Source organism: Rhinoraja longicauda, chromosome 18 (genome assembly GCF_053455715.1).
Source record: "Rhinoraja longicauda isolate Sanriku21f chromosome 18, sRhiLon1.1, whole genome shotgun sequence".
NCBI classification, from domain to species: domain Eukaryota; kingdom Metazoa; phylum Chordata; class Chondrichthyes; order Rajiformes; family Arhynchobatidae; genus Rhinoraja; species Rhinoraja longicauda.
This window is the reverse complement of record NC_135970.1, coordinates 20,403,943-20,424,197: the sequence shown is the minus strand read 5'-3', so window position 1 is coordinate 20,424,197 and position 20,255 is coordinate 20,403,943. Positions and strand designations below refer to the sequence as shown.

General features: G+C 45.0%; 1 protein-coding gene across 1 annotated transcript in view; it reads left to right on the top strand.

Annotated features, from left to right (window-relative positions):
* ctr9 (CTR9 component of Paf1/RNA polymerase II complex) overlaps nucleotides 1-14,947 on the top strand; it is a 34,278-nt gene extending 19,331 nt beyond the window's left edge. Inside the window, exons 14-25 of the mRNA XM_078415262.1 lie at nucleotides 1,445-1,630; nucleotides 2,793-2,880; nucleotides 3,866-4,014; nucleotides 5,328-5,444; nucleotides 6,263-6,408; nucleotides 6,495-6,566; nucleotides 8,045-8,180; nucleotides 8,930-9,073; nucleotides 9,398-9,552; nucleotides 11,435-11,537; nucleotides 12,128-12,237; nucleotides 14,163-14,947. Of these exons, the coding sequence (XP_078271388.1) occupies nucleotides 1,445-1,630; nucleotides 2,793-2,880; nucleotides 3,866-4,014; nucleotides 5,328-5,444; nucleotides 6,263-6,408; nucleotides 6,495-6,566; nucleotides 8,045-8,180; nucleotides 8,930-9,073; nucleotides 9,398-9,552; nucleotides 11,435-11,537; nucleotides 12,128-12,237; nucleotides 14,163-14,574 (1,818 nt within the window). The 3' untranslated portion in view covers nucleotides 14,575-14,947. The remainder of the gene's footprint in view (nucleotides 1-1,444; nucleotides 1,631-2,792; nucleotides 2,881-3,865; nucleotides 4,015-5,327; nucleotides 5,445-6,262; nucleotides 6,409-6,494; nucleotides 6,567-8,044; nucleotides 8,181-8,929; nucleotides 9,074-9,397; nucleotides 9,553-11,434; nucleotides 11,538-12,127; nucleotides 12,238-14,162) is intronic.
* Nucleotides 14,948-20,255: the final 5,308 nt, after the last annotated feature.

Here is a 20,255-nt window from a genome sequence, read left to right as displayed (position 1 = left end):
GCTGGTGTATGTACAGCTACCACATGGACCTAGACAGAGAGACCTGGGACCAATGGCAAGGAACACAGGTAGATAGACACAAAAAGCTGGAGTAACTCAGCGGGACAGGCAGCTTCCCTAGAGAGAGGGAAGAGATGACGTTTTGGGTCGAGACCCTTCTTCGGACACGAAACGACACCCATTCCTTCTCTCCAGAGATGCTGCCTGTCCTGCTGAGTTACTCCAGCTTTTTGTGTCTAAATTTCAGTTTAAACCAGCATCTGCCGTTCCTTCTTACACAAAGATCACAGGTAGTTGGAAGTTTCTCACTGCTGCAGCAGCCTTCTGCCTTATCAGATGTTGTGCACCACCTGCTGGCCAGCCACCATCCTTCACCTGTTTCACCATTGAAGTCTTGGGCCACATTTTGTCAGTAATCTCCTCCTTGACCTTCCCACTAGGGATAGACAATAGGTGCAGGAGTAGGCCATTCGGCCCTTCGAGCCAGCACCGCCATTCAATGTGATTATGGCTGATCATCCACAATCAGTACCCTGTTCCTGCCTTCTCCCCATACCCCCTGACTCCGCTATCATTAAGAGCTCTATCTAACTCTCTCTTGAAAGCATCCAGCGAATTGGCCTCCACTGCCTTCTGAGGCAGAGAATTCCACAAATTTACAACTCTCTGAGTGAAAAAGTTTTTCCTCATCACCGTTCTAAATGGCCAACCCCTTATTCTTAAACTAGTCACTGCCTGCCATTCTAAAAGGGACCCGTTAATCCCTACTCTTTGTTTCCTGTCTGCCAACAAATTTTCTATCCGTCAGTACCCTACCCTCAATACTATGTGCTCTAATTTTGCCCACTAATCTCCTATGTGGGACCTTATCAAAGGCTTTCTGAAAGTCCAGATACACTACACCCACTGGCCTTGCCAATTTTCCTAGTTACATCCTCAAAAAATTCCAGAAGATTAGTCAAGCATGATTTCCCCTTCGTAAATCCATGCTGACTCGGAACGATCCTGTTACTGCTATCCAAATGTTCAGCAATTTCTTCTTTTATAATTGACTACAGCATCTTCCCCACCACTGATCAAGCTAACCGGTCTATAATTTCCCCTTTTCTCTCTCTCGCTCCTTTCTTAACTTGCCAGGACCATAACTCCAGACTGTTTAGTTCTCAGCATCTTTGACACACACAAGCTTCTCCACCTATCTCAGCTGAGACTAGCTCTTTTATCCGTTCCAAATCGAGTAGGAGGAATACCCACACACAGCTCTCTGGCCTTTGGGTGGTGTCAAGTAACCTAAACTGAGTTAGGTGGCTGCCGAGTCTGTTTTTCTCATTTTCCTTCTGGCTACGGAAAACATCAGCTTGATCTTGAAAGGAAAGAGAAATGCTCAGGTGAAGTGCAGCCAATAACAGTTTGGTGAAATCAATCATTTTCATTTTGCTCTCAGGATCACCCGGACGCATGGTCACTGATCGGCAATCTTCACCTGGCCAAACAGGAATGGGGGCCAGGGCAGAAGAAATTTGAGCGTATCTTGAAACAGCCGTCCACTCAGAACGACACCTACTCTATGCTGGCCTTGGGCAATGTTTGGCTTCAGACCTTGCATCAGCCAACAAGGGACAGAGAGAAGGTAAGAAAGGGAAATCGTAAATCTCCAAACCTACTGCCTGAATTTGATCTACATCCTGCTGTTCCTGCATATTTATGTGTCAATCTAAAAGTCTCTTTACTGGCACTATCATATCTGCTTGCACCACTACGCCTACAGTGCATTCCAGGCACCTGCCACTCTACGTGGGAAAACCTGTCTAGTGCATCTCCATGAAGCTCTCCCCCTGTACTCTTAAACCTACACCCTTGAGTATTTGACATTTCAGATCCTGCTGTAATCTTTCGCAATCATCTTCATTATCTGCAAAACCACTCACTTTTGGATCATCAGCAAACCTGCTAATCTTGCCCTGTATGTTCTCATCCAAATTATTGATGTAGATGACAAACAGTAACGGGCCCAGCACTGAACCCTGAGGCACACCACTTGTCACAGGCCTCCAGTCTGAGAAGTAACCTTCCACCATCACCTTCTGCTTCCTTCCATGGAGCCAATTTGCTATCCACTCAGCCATCTCTCCTTGGATCCCATGGGATCTAACCTTCCTCAGACTTCTTGTTATTTCTGGCAAAGGCAGTAAAGATGTCATTAAACTGGAAAGAGTGCAGAGAGGATTTATGAAGATGTTGCCAGGACTTGAGGGCCTGAGCTATGAGAGGTTGGGCAAGCCAAGACTTTATTCCTTAGAGCGCATAGCCCGAAAAATGTACCGTCCAGAAGCCGCTAGTGGAAAGGAAATTGAGAACCATGTTAACAGGAAAACTGCAGAGAATTGCAAAAGCAAATCCCACCTCCCCCAAATTGATATGGAGGGGACTTCAGCTGTTGAAATAAAAGCTGAGCTATCAGAAAATTGGTATGTTGGCCTTTATTAAGGAAAGGATTTGATTACTGGAATACTGGCCCTGGATATTATGTGCATGTTTATCTCCTTGCTGAGAAGGGGATATACTTGATAGTGAAGGAGTGGAGAAGTTTTCCTAGATTTGTTCTCGGAAGTTCAAACCATTGGGCTCCGTTATTGGATGTGTATGAAAATGTCCAAGAGTTTTAACTGCTATGATTTATGTATTAAACAATCTTGGACACTATATTAGACAATGATGTGTCTTCACCTCCAGATTAACAGAGATGTGTTTCGATTTATTCATAATTTATTTCCAATGCAATAACTTTGTAGGAGAAACGCCACCAGGACCGAGCATTGGCAATCTACAAACAAGTGCTCAGGAATGATCCCAAGAATCTGTATGCTGCCAACGGCATAGGTAGGTACTGTTCATTGTTCAAGAGAGACGAGCAGACTGCCTCTCTCCTCATTCCAAATCTTTTTTTAAGGTTCTGTAAGAGATGGGCATTGAGTCTGCTCTTGTTCTTTCAAACAGCAATTCAGTTTGCACCTATTGGTTCTCCATGAACTCTGCGATCTCTATTTTCCTTCAAGTATTTATCCATTTCCCTCTCCAAATCTTAAGTACCCATTGGATTAAAAAAGTGTTTTTTGTCGTATCATCTCCAATTCTCCTCAGTATCCTTAAACCTCTAGCTGTTGAACCTTCGCCCATTGAAAACAGTTTCTTATCCATATGAGGAAAGAATACGTAGACTGGGACTGTATTTTCCGACTTTAGAAGAAAGAGAGTAATCTAATTGAAAACAGGCTAGACATGAGGAGGATGTTGCCTCTGACTGAGGAGCCATGGATTAGGGGGCACAGTTTGAGAGTAAGTGGTAGGCAGTTTAATACTCGGATGAGGAGAAAGTTCTTCAGGCAGAGGGTGATGAATGTTTGGAATCCTCCACCTTGGAGGGTTTTGTGCTGTTCATTCAAAACATATACGATTTTGGTATATCGAGGAATTTGGCGATGGTGCTGAGAGAGAAGATCAGATGTGCTCTCAATGAATGGTAAAGCAGGCTGAAAAGGTAGATTTAAGCTGTTAAATCTGCTGTATCTGAATCCTTGATGATCTGAAATACATCAGTCAAATCTCACCTTTATTTCTTTCAGTCCTTCAACATGTCTCTTCTAAGGAGAATGGTCCCAAATTTGCCAAACTGTCCATGTAATTATAATGCAGATCACAGAAACCATTGGGATTGACATTTTCTGTAGCTTTAAGGTCTTTCCTGAAGTGTGATGCACAAGTACTCCCAAGTCTCTCCATGCTTTAAAAATCCCATGATTTTAAAGGGTTGACTTTATTATGATCAGTACCACATTGATTTCCCAGTGTTATTTCCTTTCAACAGGTGCGGTATTGGCACACAAGGGTTATATCCGTGAGGCTCGGGATGTTTTTGCACAGGTGAGGGAGGCTACAGCGGAAATCAGTGACGTCTGGTTAAACCTGGCACATATCTACGTGGAGCAGAAGCAGTACATAAGTGCTGTGCAGATGGTATGTACCAGACAAGTCATTTCACTGTATCTGCACGCACCTGACAATAATAAGTCAATGCCTAATATTCTTACCTTCCAATTAGAACATAGACTACAGAACAGGAACAGGCCCTTTGGCCAACAATGTCTGTGCCAAATATGCTGTCAAGTTAAGCTAATCCCGTCTGTAAACCTCTGCCTGAAGAGCATATCTCCAATGCTTGGCACGTGCCCATATGCTTTCTCAATTTTCAGGCACAGAATTAATATAAGATTCATTAGCCAGCATTTCTGACACCAGATCTTAGTATATCTCTTTAAACTACTGTAAGGTAGCTGATTTTTCCACATAAGGAATGCCAGATTTTTGGACATCCTGTACAAACGAATGAGCATTTGAGAGACTCACGGTGTGGATGTGGGTAGATTTACCAGTGGCTGTGAGGCTACATGCATCTTCTGCTGGTGGGAATGAGGCATTTCCATGTGCCTTCTCTCCTCATCCCTACCTCCAAGTCACAAGGGGGCTGGGTGGAGCAGAGCTGGAAGTGCTGCATAGACTCACTCACTCACTGACTCAGTGAGTGAGACCAGCTGATAGTCACTCTTCACGCACCTGCTCACTCGTGTCACTGCTCTCTCACACATGGAATTATGTTTGTCAATTTCAGATGATAACTATGTCCTTAAACAATAGAGAAGGCCTGCGCTTGAGGGGCCTAGCTGCTTACTCCTGATCCTAATTCGTATTGGCTGTCTCACTCGGGCTTTGTTATGGAACGTTTTTGGGGATCAGCAATGGGTGAGATCTGCTGTGTCGGAGCCAGAAGTAGGTAGTTCCCAATGCACTGTCTTCTGGCACCTCAAAGGGAAAAGAGAAAATCAAGGTAATTGCCAAAAGAACTAGAGTGGAGATAAGAAACTTTTCATGCAGCATGTTGTGATTCTGCAATATGCTGTTTGAAAGGGCAGTGGAAACAGGTTCACCAGTCTCTTTCACAAGTTAAAGTAATTGGAAAATAACTGTGAACAACTGGGAAGAACCCAAGCAGTGGATCAAAGCAGACTGTGAAGAAGGATCCCGACCCAAACATTGTCCATCCATGCCCTCCACAGATGCTGCCTGATCTGCTAAATTCGTTCAGCGCTTTGTTTTTTGCATTGGATCAAATATACAGCTTTTCAAAATGATCACCGGAAGAAAACCTACTTATCAACACTTTACACAACCTTAAGACATTGCAAGGCACTTCTTATCTCTACTGTCACATAGGATTGGAGCCCTGGTAAGAATGGTAGATGATGAGTACTATGTTCTTTTGTTTTGACCAGTATGAAAACTGCTTGAAGAAGTTTTACAAACACCAGAGCACTGAAGTTCTGCTCTTCCTAGCGAGGGCCTACTTCAAATGCGGCAAACTTCAAGAATGCAAACAGACTTTGCTGAAGGTAATTTTTATTTTCATTGAGAAAGACTTGAGTTCAGAGGCTAAGTGCCTTACTAACAAAACACTCAGCATTAATAGAATCATAGAGGGGGATTATTGTCTTGTTAATATGTTTCAGAAAAATATAACTTTCAGGTGCATGAATAGGATAGAAATTAGCCCAAAAGATGCATGTTCTACATGTTCGATGCACATCTCACCTTCTTCCTTTCATCCTTGAGCCACACAGCACAGAAACTGGCTCTTCAGCCCACCCTGAACATGCCAACCAAGTTGACACACTAGTCCCATTTGCCTGTATTTGGCCCAAATCCCACTAAATCATTCCTATCTATACATCTGTCCAAATGTCTTTCAAAAATCCAAATTGTAACAGTCATAGAACATGTGTCATTTATTATGGTCTCAATGTCATTATCACATTTGATAATTAATTGTTTCTAGTTCCATGTGGTTCTTAAGTTAGGAGCAGAATTATGCCATTCGGCTCATTGTCTATTCTGCCATTCCTTCATGGCTGATTTATCTTTCTCTCTCAACCCCATTCTCCCACCTTCACCCCATAACTCCAGGCTCCTTTATGCGGGTGTCTATCGTGTGAAGTGGAGCAGGCATTTTCTTTTAGCCATGTTCTCGCTATGAGTAAAGGAAACCTGGGATGTTTGGAACCTAAACCCAGCATACTGGCAACTGCATCCATCCCGTTAAAGTGAAAATGTTTGCATGTTGACCATAATATTTCTCCGATGTGCATAGACTCTCCATGGAAGATGAGGAGTTCAGTACTTGAGTAACCAAAGGAATGGTTTGTGTTCACAGGCCAGACACGCAACACCTAATGACACGGTGCTCATGTTTAACATGGCCCTGGTCTTGCAGAGACTGGCTACATCAGTCCTGCGAGATGAAAAGAGCAATCTGAAGGCCGTATTGAACGCAGTCAAAGAGCTGGAACTTGCCCATCGGTAAGATGTGAAACTTGGAGTTAACAGCTTGAACGCAGGGATAAGTTTCTGCCATGAGTTCTAATTCTGAAACTTGCATATTACAGGTACTTCAAATATCTCAGCAATGCTGGAGATAAGATGAGGTTTGACTTGGCTCAAGCTGCAGCAGAGGCCAGGTATGTGTCTGATCACACCCAATAGCCCGCATTTGGTCTCATTTGCTTTTGGATTGTGGAATTGTGTTTCAAGGCTGAGGTTTGTCACTGATAGGTAGTTGCCTGAGGCTGCATTTGATTCAGCTGAACATATAGTTGGTATTAAAGAGAGCAGCTAAGAGTTGATAGTATTGACACTGGGATCTTGAATGGGTAGATAAAGGCAAGAGCTTTGAGGGAGGGAGGGGAGGTACAATGGAGAAGATGTGGGAAAGCGGGAATGTTGACAGTCCTGAATTGCTTGGGATGCCTCATTTATGGCAAAACAAAGTGCTGGAGGAACTCAATGGTTCAGACAGCATATGTGAAGGGAATGGGCAGGCAACATTTTGGGTCGGAACCCTCCACAGATGCTGCCTGACAATGGACAATAGGTGCAGGAGGAGGCCATTCGGCTCTTCGAGCCAGCACCGCCATTCAATGTGATCATGGCTGATCATTCTCAATCAGTACCCCGTTCCTGCCTTCTCCCCATACCCCCTGACTCCGCTATCCTTAAGAGTATCCAGCTCTCTCTAGAATGCCCGTTTCCTTCAGCACTTTGTTTCGATCAAGATTCCAGCATTTTTTGGTTTTTGTGTCAGCATATGCTACTGTCCTTGCTATTGACTCCATGCTGATTTTGTAGCTCTGTTGGAAACAAGATACAAGATTACCATGGGGAATTCTCAAGGAAATAAATACTTGACGCACAACAATCCCAAGCACCAGCTGTCCCTCACTTTTTGCAGTATACTGTTATCTGCGCAAACTTGGAGGTTGTGATAGATGAAGGTAGCAAATTTTAAAATTGAGATGCTGCTTAACTGGGATACTGCAATTGTCATGGCACGCCACATATCCCAGCTACACTAGTCCTACCTGCCTACGTTTGGTCCATATCCCTCCAAACTTGTCCTATCCATGTACCTATCTGACTGTTTGTTCCATACACCCACCACCCTTTGTGTGAAAAAGTTACCCCTCATCCTCCTGCGCTCCAAGGAATAAAGATCCTGCCTCCTCAACGTCCCCCTTTAGTGCAGACCCTCTAGCCCTGGGAACATCCTCGTAAATCTTCTCTGAACCCTTTCAAGTTTGACAATGTCTTTCCTATAACATGTTGCCCAGAACTGAACATAATAAAGAATTATAAGAAGCTGTTCTTGAACTTGGAGGTCATGGTTGCAGGCTCCTGTACCTTCTTGATAGTAGCAGAGAGATGAGAGTGTGGCCATGGTGGTCTGAACCTTTGATGACTTTTGCTGTCTCCTTGAGGGCGAACCCCTTGAATATCCCTTCAGTGGTGGGAAGTCAGTACCTGTGATGGACCAGGCAGCGTTCACCACTCTCTGTAGACTCCTTCATTCCTGGGCGTTGCTGAACGAGGCCATGATGCATCCAGTCATTATGTGCCCCATATTAGTCGACGTACTGAATTTGTAGTCTGTGTGTTTCAGGCAATGTTCTGATCTGATGAGCCAGGCCCAATACCACGTGGCCCGCGCACGGAAACAGGATGAGGAGGAGCGTGAACTGCGCTGCAAGCAGGAGCATCAGAAGGAGATGCTGAGGATGCAGATGGTCAAGGAACAGGTTAGTGCAACCGCCAAATGTCTCCATACGACAGAGCATCAGTGTTGGAGTAATAAGCAAGGAAACGGCCAATGGCTCAACCCAGCCATGCCAATCTCTGAATTTAGGGTCAGACTCAGTCAGGAAAGAATGTTGCGTGAGCCAGCGGCGATGTCTGAGCTGTGATTGTATCGCCTTCGAACACTGGGATGAATGGGAGACAACAACTGGAAGGATTTTGTTCTTTGTAAATCTAAAATTTCTTCTGGTTTATTTAGAAGCAAAGTTAGGGAGTTCTTTATCATGTCCCGAGGACAATTACTTTTCAAATACTATTACCAAAAGAAGAGAGACACATGAAACTATAGTTGCTGGAATCTTGAGCAAAAAAAACTCAAGATGGAGGAATTCAGCAGGTCAGGCAGCGTCTGTGGAGGGAATGGGCCAGGCCCAATGGACAAACAACATTTTGGTTCAAGACCACCCTTTTTCAGACTTGCCAAAAAAAGATTGTTTGTTCCTTATGTTACAATTGGTGATATCGTGTTTTGCACAAATGGATTCCTGCACCACTCACGTTGCAGCTTGAGCAACAATTCAAAAGTACTTTGTTGGCTGTGCCAACAACCTTTAGGACATCCACTAGCCCCAGAAACCTGACTGGTTTTGACTTTGACCGCACCAACTTATTTTAGGAGCTGAAAACACTTTGTCTTATCCTTGCTAAACCTATCTCTTTCCCCCTCCTCCCACCCGATAACCCCGAATAGGAGGATAAGAAGCAAAAAGAGTTAAATGAGCAACGAAAGTTATTGGAGCAGCGCAGCCAATTTTTGGAGAAAACCAGGAGCTTGTTGGTGTTTAATGAAGAGATGGAAACATCCAAGGAGAAGAAGAAGGGAGGTGGTGGAAAGGTAAGATGAAAGCTCAGATATTTATAGCACTTGGGAGTTAAGACAAACTATTTTACCCGAGCAGTTCTAGTACAGTTCTCTCCCTGCATAAGTCAACAGCTCCAGTTATCATGTAGAGCTTTGTGAATATTTTTTGTAACCACTTCCTGTCTGTCCAATGTCTTTTATGAATGCATCACTTTACTGTATTTGTCTTGGCATCTTTGCAACTGTATTTTCCTTAGCATGTTTAATTTACTATATACATTTTGTATTAGTTAATGTTTTTATCATCTTAAAACTGGTTGCTTGTTCCCTGTTCTGAGTAAATTTTGTTTTTCACAGCGTGCTAAGAAAGGAGAATTTGAAGAATTTGTTAACGATGACTCAGATGATGATTTGTCTCTGCCCAAGAGGAAGAGGAAGCAGAGAGCAAGTGGAAGTGAAAATGAAGGTGGGGATGAGGATGGTGATCGAAAGAAGAAGAAGAAAAGGAGAAGGTGCGTCAAGCCTCGTGGTTTGTGCTCATTATAAGAAAGCCACCAGCACAGATTGGCTGAGAGTAACGTTGTGTTTCACTAGTGATTGAACCTTTTGAAAAACTATCAAGAAAAATAAATGAGGATTAGGGCATTTGATATGTGTAAGAAAGAACTGCAGATGCTAGTTTAAATCAAAGGTAGACACAAAATGCTGGAGTAATTCAGCAGGTCAGGCAGCATCTCTGGAGAGGAATGGGTGACGTTTCGGGTCAAGACCCTTCTTCAGACTGATGTCAGGGGAGTGGGCAGGACAGAGATAGAATGTAGTCTATTCCTTCTCTCCAGAGATGCTGTTTGTCCCGCTGAGTTAGTCCAGCATTTTGTGTCTAGCGCATTTGATATAAAGTATTTGCCACAATCACTAATGTCAGATCATGAAGAAAGGAAAAGTTCTCTGGGACCAAGGGAAGGTGGCATTAGATCTAGTTTCCCAGGAGTTTTTAAAACTTGGGAATTGCATGCCTTTCAGTCCCATGATTTTCATGGTATTAAACTCCATCCGCCGTTTCTCTGCCACTATTTCAACTGGTCTAAGTCCTGCTGTATTTTTTGACAATAAGGAAGGTTTAGAATTCATAAATGGTTGTGCTTTATATTTAAGCTATTGTATTTAGCGTAATCCTACTCTGTGCGAAAAACAGAGAAGGTGAATGTGAGATTAAGCATAGGCTAAGTGTTGTGCAGTATTGGTTGATTATTGTCACGTGTACCAAGATACAGTGAAAAGATTTTGTTTGAGAGTTATCCTATCAAATCAAATCTCACCATTCATAAGTACAACAGGTAGAGCAAAGAGGAAAATACCAGTGTGCAGAATATAATGTTACAGGTGATAGCGTTCCATTTACAGAAGAAAGGTCTAGCATCTACAATAAGGTGGGTTGGAAGATTCACCACCATTTTTTGGCATCCTTGGTTCCGGGGACTTGCCATATTATCTGTGTTGCCGGATCAACAGAGGTCACTGCCTTGGGGGTCCCACAAAGTTGGCCGCGGAAGTCGGCTACGAGAACGAATCTGCCGAATCCAGCAGGGCCGGAGTTCCAGATCCCCGGCTGCAGTCGGCAAATTCGATCGGTCACGAAAGTCGGCTATTGGAACAGACCTGCTGGCTCTGGCCAGAAGTTCCAGGACCCCAGACGCTGACCCGCTGAATGGCGCGGAAGTCCCGATTAGGTCGAGATCTGCCGCCTGACCCACCCTGGGGACCACGTTTTTGGAGTGTGCTCTTATAATTTGGGATCAGAGGGCCTCCAGTTGCTGGAAAATCGGTGGTGGACCTGTACTGCATCCTAACGGGATTGGCAGGACCGTTCAGTAGTCTGACAACAGTGAGGAAGAAGCTGTGGCTAATTATGGTCGTGTGTGCTTTCAAGCTTTTGTATCTACTGTCCGGCAGGAGTCAAGAGAAGAGAGAATGACCAGGAGTTTGAATGGTCCTGGACTATGCTGGCAGTTTTCCTGAGGCTGATGAAGTGTAGATGGAATCAGTGGTGGGGAGGCTGATCTGTGGGATGGTGCTGCTACTTACTGTTGGTCCCCTGTGTGATCCTTGCAGGGTAGCTTGAAATATCTATTTTGTGTATTTAGGAAAATATTAAAACTGAGAGCTGGGTGAAGGAGACCATGAAACCATGGGGTTGGGGTGACAGCATTGTATCCCAAGAGACCATGAAACCATGGGGTTGGGGTGACAGCAAGTGTATCCCAAGGATCTACATATCTCACACACAATTCCGGTATTTCATACGTATGGTAATATAATATTGTTTTCTTTTTCCTTGGCCATCTGCTCCCTCCCTCCCCCTTCTCACCTTCCACCCCCTCTCCCACTCAACAGACCCCAGAAACATGCAGAGGATGGCAGTGATGACGAGGAAGCTGCCTCTCGACCTAAGAAACCACGCAAGCCAAAAGCGGGAGAGCGCAAGAAGAAAGAGCGGGTTTGTTTCATTGTCATACGATCGTGGCATTTAGGAAACTTTTGGATTGGCTGTGTCTATGGTGGGTTATGGATCACGTCTAGACAGAGTTTGTCTTGGCATCATGTTTGGCACAGACATTACACCAGGTTATAGACTACCGTTCCCTGAGGAAAATGCTGTGGCTGTTCATCTTATTTATACCTTTTTCTATGGTACCTAGTAGATATATGTGTACACCGTAACTTCAATTCCATAACATTAAATGGGTGCAGCATTTGTAGTTATTAGTTTTAACGTCCCAGAGAACCACTTCCCAGAAATCTTTACACTTTTGCAATAATATTGCACGACCATCCACAGCATAACCAGCTAGAGAATTAATTCCAGCTGATTCAAGCACAACGCTGATTTTAGTTACAATGACAGGTTTCAAGATTTCAACGTTATGTACACAATGACATGTTTGTGCATCGGAGGGAGTTGCCAACCCTTGATCCATTCAGTTCAATTGCCACTTCATGTCTATCTTTTTATTTAGACAAAGTATTGCTTCGTTGTTTTATTGGGAAAATATTGTGTGATAGATTAACTACCTGTTTTCTCTGTAGGTCAAACCTGAACGGCTCCCGCCTTCCATGAAGGGCAAAATTAAGTCAAAAGCCATCATTTCATCCAGTGATGATTCCTCTGATGAGGGGACACTGAAGATAGCAGAAGGGTATGTATGTCTAACTCAGCAATGCCAGCCTTTCAATTAATAGCTCTGTCTTGATGCAGGGTTATGTGTACCAGCAATTCTACTGTCTAAGGTAACGGGAAATGTCATTCAGAGAGATTGGGCAAGGAAAATGGGTGACTGTACATGTTATATGTTGAGAATGTGACAATTTCTCAGGTATTCATAATGTCAAGTTTTCTCAGCGACACAGTTTGATTGCCTGGGCGCGTGAGTACCCTGATCACATACTCACTCTTGCTATTAATACTTTTGGTGCTCCTGCAGTGAGAGGACGCAGAAATAGCAACCCAGGTTCTTAATCCCAACTCCGAAGCCCCTGCTTGAGGGCAATGTTATTATTATGAGTAGTGAAAATAGAAAATTACAGAATCATAAGCTGTTGGAGGCCGTACACCAACAAGTAATGGTGACTCTTTCCTCTGGTGAGGGTTGCATTCAAGATACTGGCTATTCAGCAGTCCAGTCCTTTAGGCCTGGCTTTGTGAGCCCAGATTTCCTCAGCTCTTGTATGTTGAAGAAGATGGGCAATCCCTTGTCGCAATCCCTTGTGACATTGAGCTGCAGAGCTCGAAACACAGAAAATAGGTGCAGGAGTAGGCCATTTGGCCCTTTGAGCCAGCGCCGCTATTCAATATGATCATGGCTGATCATCCAGAATCTGTACCCCATTCTTGCTTTCTCCCCATATCCCTTGATTCCGCTAGCCCTAAGAGCTATATCCAACTCTGGTAGGTTCTTCATCCCACCTTGTCGATGCTGACCAGATTTGGCATACTGGGCTTGTCCACATTTGCCTGCATTTGGTCAATAGCCCTTAACCCCTTTCCATCCATATATCAGCCCAAATATCTTTTTAAGTCGTAATTGTACCCATTCAATTAATGGCTTCCTCTGTATCTGGAACATGCTGCCAGATTACCCTTTGAGTGAAAAAGTTGCTCCTGAGGCCCCTCTGTCCTCTCACCTTAGGTTTTAGAATCCTCTAGCCTGGGATAAAGATTGTGACCGTTCACTTTATCCAAGTCACTCATGACCTTGTGCACCTCAATAGGTCTCTCCTCAACCCCCTGTGCTCCAAAGGGAAAAAAACCCCGCCTGTCCAACATCTCCCTACAACATGTCTGTTTGCAGCACCAAGAACAAGGGAGGGGAACGAATTGGAGAACTTTCAACGTCATTGTGACAGAGAGAAAGTGGATTAACGAATGCTATTCACACCTCAACTGTTGCCCACAAGTGGAAACCTCCTCTCTCTGCCCACTCTATCAAAACTCTTCATCACTTTAAAGGCCTGCTGGGTCATCACTCAGCCACCTCTTTTCAAGGGAAAAGAGAACAATCCTGTCGCCAGTATATTTACCCTCACATTCACCCTGTCATTCCACTGCCTAACCACTGTTCAATTCCTGCTTTTCATCATTATCTCCCTATAAATTAGCTGCAGCGAGCTGAATTAGTTGTCGCTCAGCGCCAGAGAACCAGTCGATCCTGACCTGGGGTGTTGTATATGTAGAGTTTGCACATTCTCCCTGTCACCACATGGGTGTCCTGGGTGCTTCATTTCATCTCACAACCCAAAGAGGTGTGGGTTTATAGGTTAATTGGTCTCTAAATTCCCCTCATTGTGTAGGGAGTGGATGAGAAAAGTGGTATAACATAGATCTAGTGTGATCGATGGACTTGTTTCCATACTGTATCTTTCAATCAATCGCTCAGCCTGAATGTTGTGTGCGTGAGGTGAGTAGCCTGAATACCAATATTGCTTCAGCACAGGGAACGGGTATAAGGAGAGCACAGTTTGAATGCAGTTCCAACGTACACAGGTGTGGGCAGGTGTGTCCCTAGTACAGCGTATGTGCAGGTTGAGAACACAGCTGTAACAACCTGCAATTCCCTCTCCCCAGGAACGCTCGGGACAGTGGTTCGGACGAGGAGCGGGCGGCTGAGAGCCGCAGGAAGCGAGTGGTGTCCGAGAGTGAATCGGAGGACGGGCAGAAGTCGGGGAGCGTGGGGGGCAGCAGCCCGGGGTCGGGGTCGAGGAGCGGGCGTTCGGCCGCAGCCTCCGACAGCGAGCCGTCGGCCAGCGGGCGGCCAGAGTCTGACCACTCGGGCAGGAGCAGGTCTGTCAGCTCGGTGGAGGAGGATCAGAACGAGTCTCGCCCCGCATCGCGCGCCTCCAACGACTCGGGCCGCCAGGACTCTGACGAGGAGGGGTCAGTCCAGGGGTCCCCTGCCGAATCCGACCAAGAATCCAATCAGGAGGATGGCCGCCAAGCATCTGTGTCCCCCACGCAGTCAGACGATGAGAGTGACTGAGTAACAGTCCATCGACCGGCTGCTCGGTAATCCGGACGCATTTTGTCCCATCCAAGCGCTGGCTGGATGCTGACGTTAGGGGAGCAATGGTTTACTTTATCAGAAGCTGTGAAGCCTGGCATTTTATTACCCCGGGGGAGGACTCGGCAGACTGTCACCACGTTTGGTACCCGAGATAGCACAGACCGGAAGGCAATCGTGTACTGTCACGATGATGAAATGCTCAGAGAATCAGGCAAACTGGTGCCGGATAGATCTGGTCTGTGGGAAAAAAAGAGCAAATATTTTAGGAACTATAGAGATTCAAAAATTTGACCTATGATTTTTTTTTGAAAATCCTTGTAAACGCAGAGAAACTTACAATGTTTGTTTAATAAATGTTTCATCTAAAAAGAGCCTCCTGTGGAATAAGTGGGTTGTTCGTATTCAGAAAGAAGTGTCCGTGGAATAAATCACACTGAGCAGTAATCAAATAAACAAGACACAGATGCAATGCTGGAATCTTGAGCAAAAAACAAGGTGCTGGAGGAACTCAGTGGATCAAGCAGCATCTGTGGATTGAATTCAGCCTAAAGAAGGGTCCTGACCCGAAATGCTGTCTTTCCATTCCTTGCACAGATGCTGCCTGATCTGTTGATTTCCTCTAGCACTTTGTTTTTCACTGAAAGAAACAGCTTGTTTCTAACACCAGAAAGGTGATTGATTGGCTGCGGAAGGTTTGTGTGCAAACATTTCAGAAAAGGACATGGTGACGACAAGGTTTTACAGGCGAGGGTTGTGGAATTAAGTTGGATGCAGTGGTATGTTCCTTAATTCAAGCAATCAACAGCCAAGGAATTTACACTCAAGTTACTACATTTGAATTGAGAAGACAGGAGTGATGGAAATAAAATCTAAATTAAAAAAAACTCTTCAGACTCCACAGTCTCGTAGACTCCACAGATGAAGTTGGAACCAATGCAGATAAAACTTTCGCGAATGTTGCTAGGAATTGAGAGCAGGTTAGGACTTTATTCCTTGGAGCTCAGGAAGCTGAGGGGCGATCTGATAAAAGTGTAAAATCATAGATTGTGTGGAAAAAGTGAAAAGACTGGGCATTATGAAACAAGCAGATAGAGGGAGTAGTTGGGGCAGGTACAAGAACAACATTTAAAAGACATTTGGACAGGTAGATGGCTAAAAAGGCTTAGAGGGATGTGGACCAAACATGGGCAAATGGCATGAGCCAAATGGATAGGCCATCTTGGTCAGCATGGATGAGTTGAGCTGAAGTGTGTTTCCAAGCTGTATGACTGATTCCAAAGATGGAGCAGAAAGTTTGAATTCTCCAACAATGACCGAGCTGTCCATTAGATCAACTGCCAGGGTACACCCACACAGGACCCACATTCATTAGAGGATGATGAGTGAGTAAATAGTGACCAAATTTGTGGTTGACAGAGAAAGCTGAGTTGGGAATACAATCAAGGTCATGGCGAGGTGGTGAAACACCCCATAAGTCATGCATGAACAGGCCCTTGGTCCCCCGCCACCTGTGTTACTATTCCATATCTTCTTGCATATCCCCTATGCATTTTCTCTGGAGATACTGCCTGACCTGCTGAGTTACTCCAGCAATTTGTATCTATCTTCATATCCATATACATGTCCAAATAAAATTTGCAATTGTTTTTGCTTCTGACTGAAAAACTGGGGTGGGATTCTGGATCGTTGATCTACAACTGGGTGCTGATCCCAACATGTTACCACTCTGCTCCCGGAGGAGGCTTCTGGCCCACTCAAGCACCTGCCATCTCCCCTTCCCCATTTGTGCCCTCTCTACTTTTGGCCTTGTGCTCCACTTTAAACATAGAGCAGCCTAGCACAGGCCCACAATGCCTGTGTTAAAAAAAATGATGTCAGGTTAAACTCATCTCCTCTGCCTGCACATGACCCTTATCCCTCCATATCCATGTACACATTTAAAAGCCTCTTAAACACCACTATCATATCTGCCTACACCACTCCTGACAGCAAATTCCAGGCAATCACTGCCTTTATGTAAAAAAAACTTGCCCTTCACAGCTCCTTTAAACTTTGCCTCTCTCACCTTGATGCAATGCCTTCTAGGCATTGATATTTCTACCCTAGAGAAAACCGTTCTGACTGTCTATGCCTCACGTAATTTCAGACACTTCTATCCGATCTCCCCTCACCCCTGATGCACGAGAAAAAAACAATCCAGACTTGTCCAACCTCTCATGGCTAATACCCTCTGCTCCAGGCACTGTTTTAGTTCCTAACTTTTGCAACTTTGTAAATTACCTAAATCTCACCACCTGCCATCTACACATCCTCATTGCTAGTGTAGTGCACCAACAGTCCTGACGTAGAGGTGTGTCACACTCACTTGTCAACTCAGTGACATGGCTGCCTGTAGCACCAGTTGGTCTTCACCTGCTTTGGGAGTCCAGTGTGGCAGCGTTACAGAAGCTGCCACCAATTTTAAAATGCAAAATCTGAATCTTTAACATTAAACTGCAATTGTAGTTTATGGAACGCCCACCATGTGGCGCAAATGAGCCACCTGCAGAAACATTCCCTGTAAACAGAAGACAAAATGCTGGAGTAACTCAGGAAGACAGGCAGCATCTCAGGAGAGGGGGAATGGGTGACATTTCGGGTTGAGACCCTTTTTCGCCCTGTAAACTATTCCCTTTCTTGTCTCCATCCACATATCTCACCAATCACTGTAGGAGGGGCGCCGCACTATTGGGGGTGCAAAAGTCTAAATGCAGGGGTCAATATTCACCAACAATCGCTGGCCTGATTGATATATTTTTTACTTTGTTTGACCTCTGGGCCAGTTGCCGTTAGTGTGAGCAGCAGATTCACTGAAACATTCTGATTGGAGCCACGGGAGTTGAGAGATGAATGTGCCCCGATGCACTGGTGGGATTTCCCCAGTCATTCCATCCACAATTCATTCTGTCTCAAAGAGGAATCGCCCAGAGTCGATCGAAGGATCGTTCTGTTTCTCTACTGGGGCGGGGCTGTGCAAGGCACACGGCAGGGAATTGGGACTGCCAGGAGTGTTACAGCAGGGAAACAAGCCCTTCAGCCCACTGAGTCCTTGTTGACCATTAACCATCCATTCATACTAATCCTATTTTATTCCCATTTTCTCATTAATCCCCCTCAATTCTAGCCCCCATCCATAAATTTGGGGAAATTTACAGCGGCCAATTAACCTACCGACCTGTGTGTCTTTGGGATGTGGGAGGGAACTGAATACCCATGGAAAACCTATGAGATCAAAGGGAGAACGTGCAAACTCCACACAGACAGCACCAGAGGTCAGGATCGAACCTGGGTTTTTGGTGCTGAGAAGCAGCAGTTTGTGGAGGAGTCTTTTGGGACCAGTGACCACAGTTCGATTGGGTTTAAGATAGCTATGAATAGGGACAGAGAGAGCCCACATGCGATAATGCTCAACTGGGGCAAGGCCAACGTTGAGGGTATGAGAGAAGGTCTTGTTCACGTTGACTGGGGCAGGTCATTTGAGGGGAAAGGAACAGTCGCCAAGTGGGATATTTTTTAAAGTGTGCTGACAAAAGCTCAGGATATGTACGTCCCCGTTAGAGTGACGGGCAAAGCAGGCAAACATAAGGAAGCTTGACTGACTTGGGAAATTGAGGCATTGGTCAAAAACAAGAAGGCTGCATGGGACAGGTATAGGCAGCTGGGATTCCTGGATGGGGTTTTGGGAATTAAGGAGTAAACTGAAAAAGATCAAAAGGGTAAAAAGGGGCAAGGAGATAGCTCTGGCGGGTAGCATTAAGGACCATACCAAAAGATTTTATAAATACATAAGGGGGAAAAAGGTAACTAGATAGTGGGACCTCTCAGGAATCAAAGCAGTCACCTCTGTGTGCAACAGCAACAGGAGACGGGCAAGGTCTTCAATTAGTATTTCTCCTCTTACCGAGCCACCTGCAGAAACATTGGACTCGGCGGCCTGCCAAGGCAGGGGTAGAGTTGCTGCCTTACAGCGCCAGAGACCCCGGTTCAATCCTGACTACAGGTGCTGTTTGCATGGAGTTTCTACGTTCTCCATGTGACCTGTGTGGGTTTTCTCCGGGTGCTCTAGTTTCCTCCCACACTCCAAAGATGTATAGGTTTGTTGGCTAATTGCTTTGGTGAAATTGTAAATTGTCCCCATTCAGACAGCACCCAGTCAGGATCGAACTAGTCACGTACACGCCACTGGAGTTAAATGGGATTACTGTGGATAGGGTGAGCAGCTTTAAATACCTGGGAGTCCACATCACAGAGGATCTGACATGAACGACACACATTGTCTACTGGTGAGTAAGGCAAGGCAGCGCCTTTACCACCTCAGACAGCTGAGGAAATTCAGTCTCTCTGAGGATCCTTCAAGTGCTTCTACTCTGGGGCTGTAGAAAGCATCTTGTCAGGGAACATCTCAATCTGGTTTAGGAACAGCTCTGCCCAGGACAGGAAGGCTCTGCGGAGAGTAGTGTGTTTGGTTGAATGCACCATGGGAATTACACTCGCCCCCCCTACAGGACCTATACATCAGGAGGTGCAGATCCAGAAACATTATAGGGGATCCCTACCACCCCAGCAACGGACTGTTCCAGCTGCTACGGTCAGGCAAACGCCTCCGCTGTCACACTGTGAAAACAGAGAGGATGAGACGGAGTTTCTTCCCACAGGCCATCAGGACTGTTAACTCTCATATCACCAGGGTCTAATTTAATTTACTGTATTAATTTATTTTGTGTTAAAAAAAAATCTCTATTCTGTTTTGTAGTTTAGCACAATCCGCAGGCGTTGCCACTTTCATTTCGCTGCCCATCTTGTATGTGACAAATAAACTTGACTTGAACTGGGGTCTCTGGCGCTGTAAGGCAGCAACTCTACCGCTGCCTCGTCCATTGTTTCTGCAGGTTGCTCATGTGCACCACATGGTGGGCATTCCCCAAACTACAACTGCTGTCATCAAACTGGAGATTGTTCCGAGATCTCGCATTTTCAGCCTTTTGCCCGTCTCATTTGGAAGAGAATGGGTTAATTAGGGACATTCAGCATGGCTTTGTCCATGGCAGGTCGTGTCTTACAAACTTGATACGAGTATTTCAAGGAAGTGACACCGTAGAGATCTGTGCCCAGACCGCTGTGATATATATATAGATAAACTTGGACGTTAATGTCGATAGATTGTTTAGTAAGTTTACAGATGACACCAAAATCAGTGGAGTTGTGGGCAGTGAAGAAGGCTGTCAAAACAGTGTGGAAAAGTGTTGTACTGAGGAATCTTGAGGATGTTGCAGAACTCGAGGGCCTGGGCTATAGGGTTATATGCTTATAGTCTTGGACTTTATTCCCATGCACTACAGCAATGGGGTTGAGAGGGAAAAATAGATCAGCCACGATTGACCATCCGACCTAATTCTGCACCTATGGATTATGATCTTATTCCTTGGAATACAGATCGAGGGGTGATTTGCATCTTTGTCCCAGGGTAAAGGAATCAAGAACAAGAGGGGACCAGTTGATGGGAAAGATTTAATAGGAAGCAGAGGGTCCATTTTTTTCCATGGAGAGGGTAATGGGAACATGTAATGAGCTCCCAGAGACAGTTAAAGTGGGTCCAAGAAACATTTAAAAGACAGGTA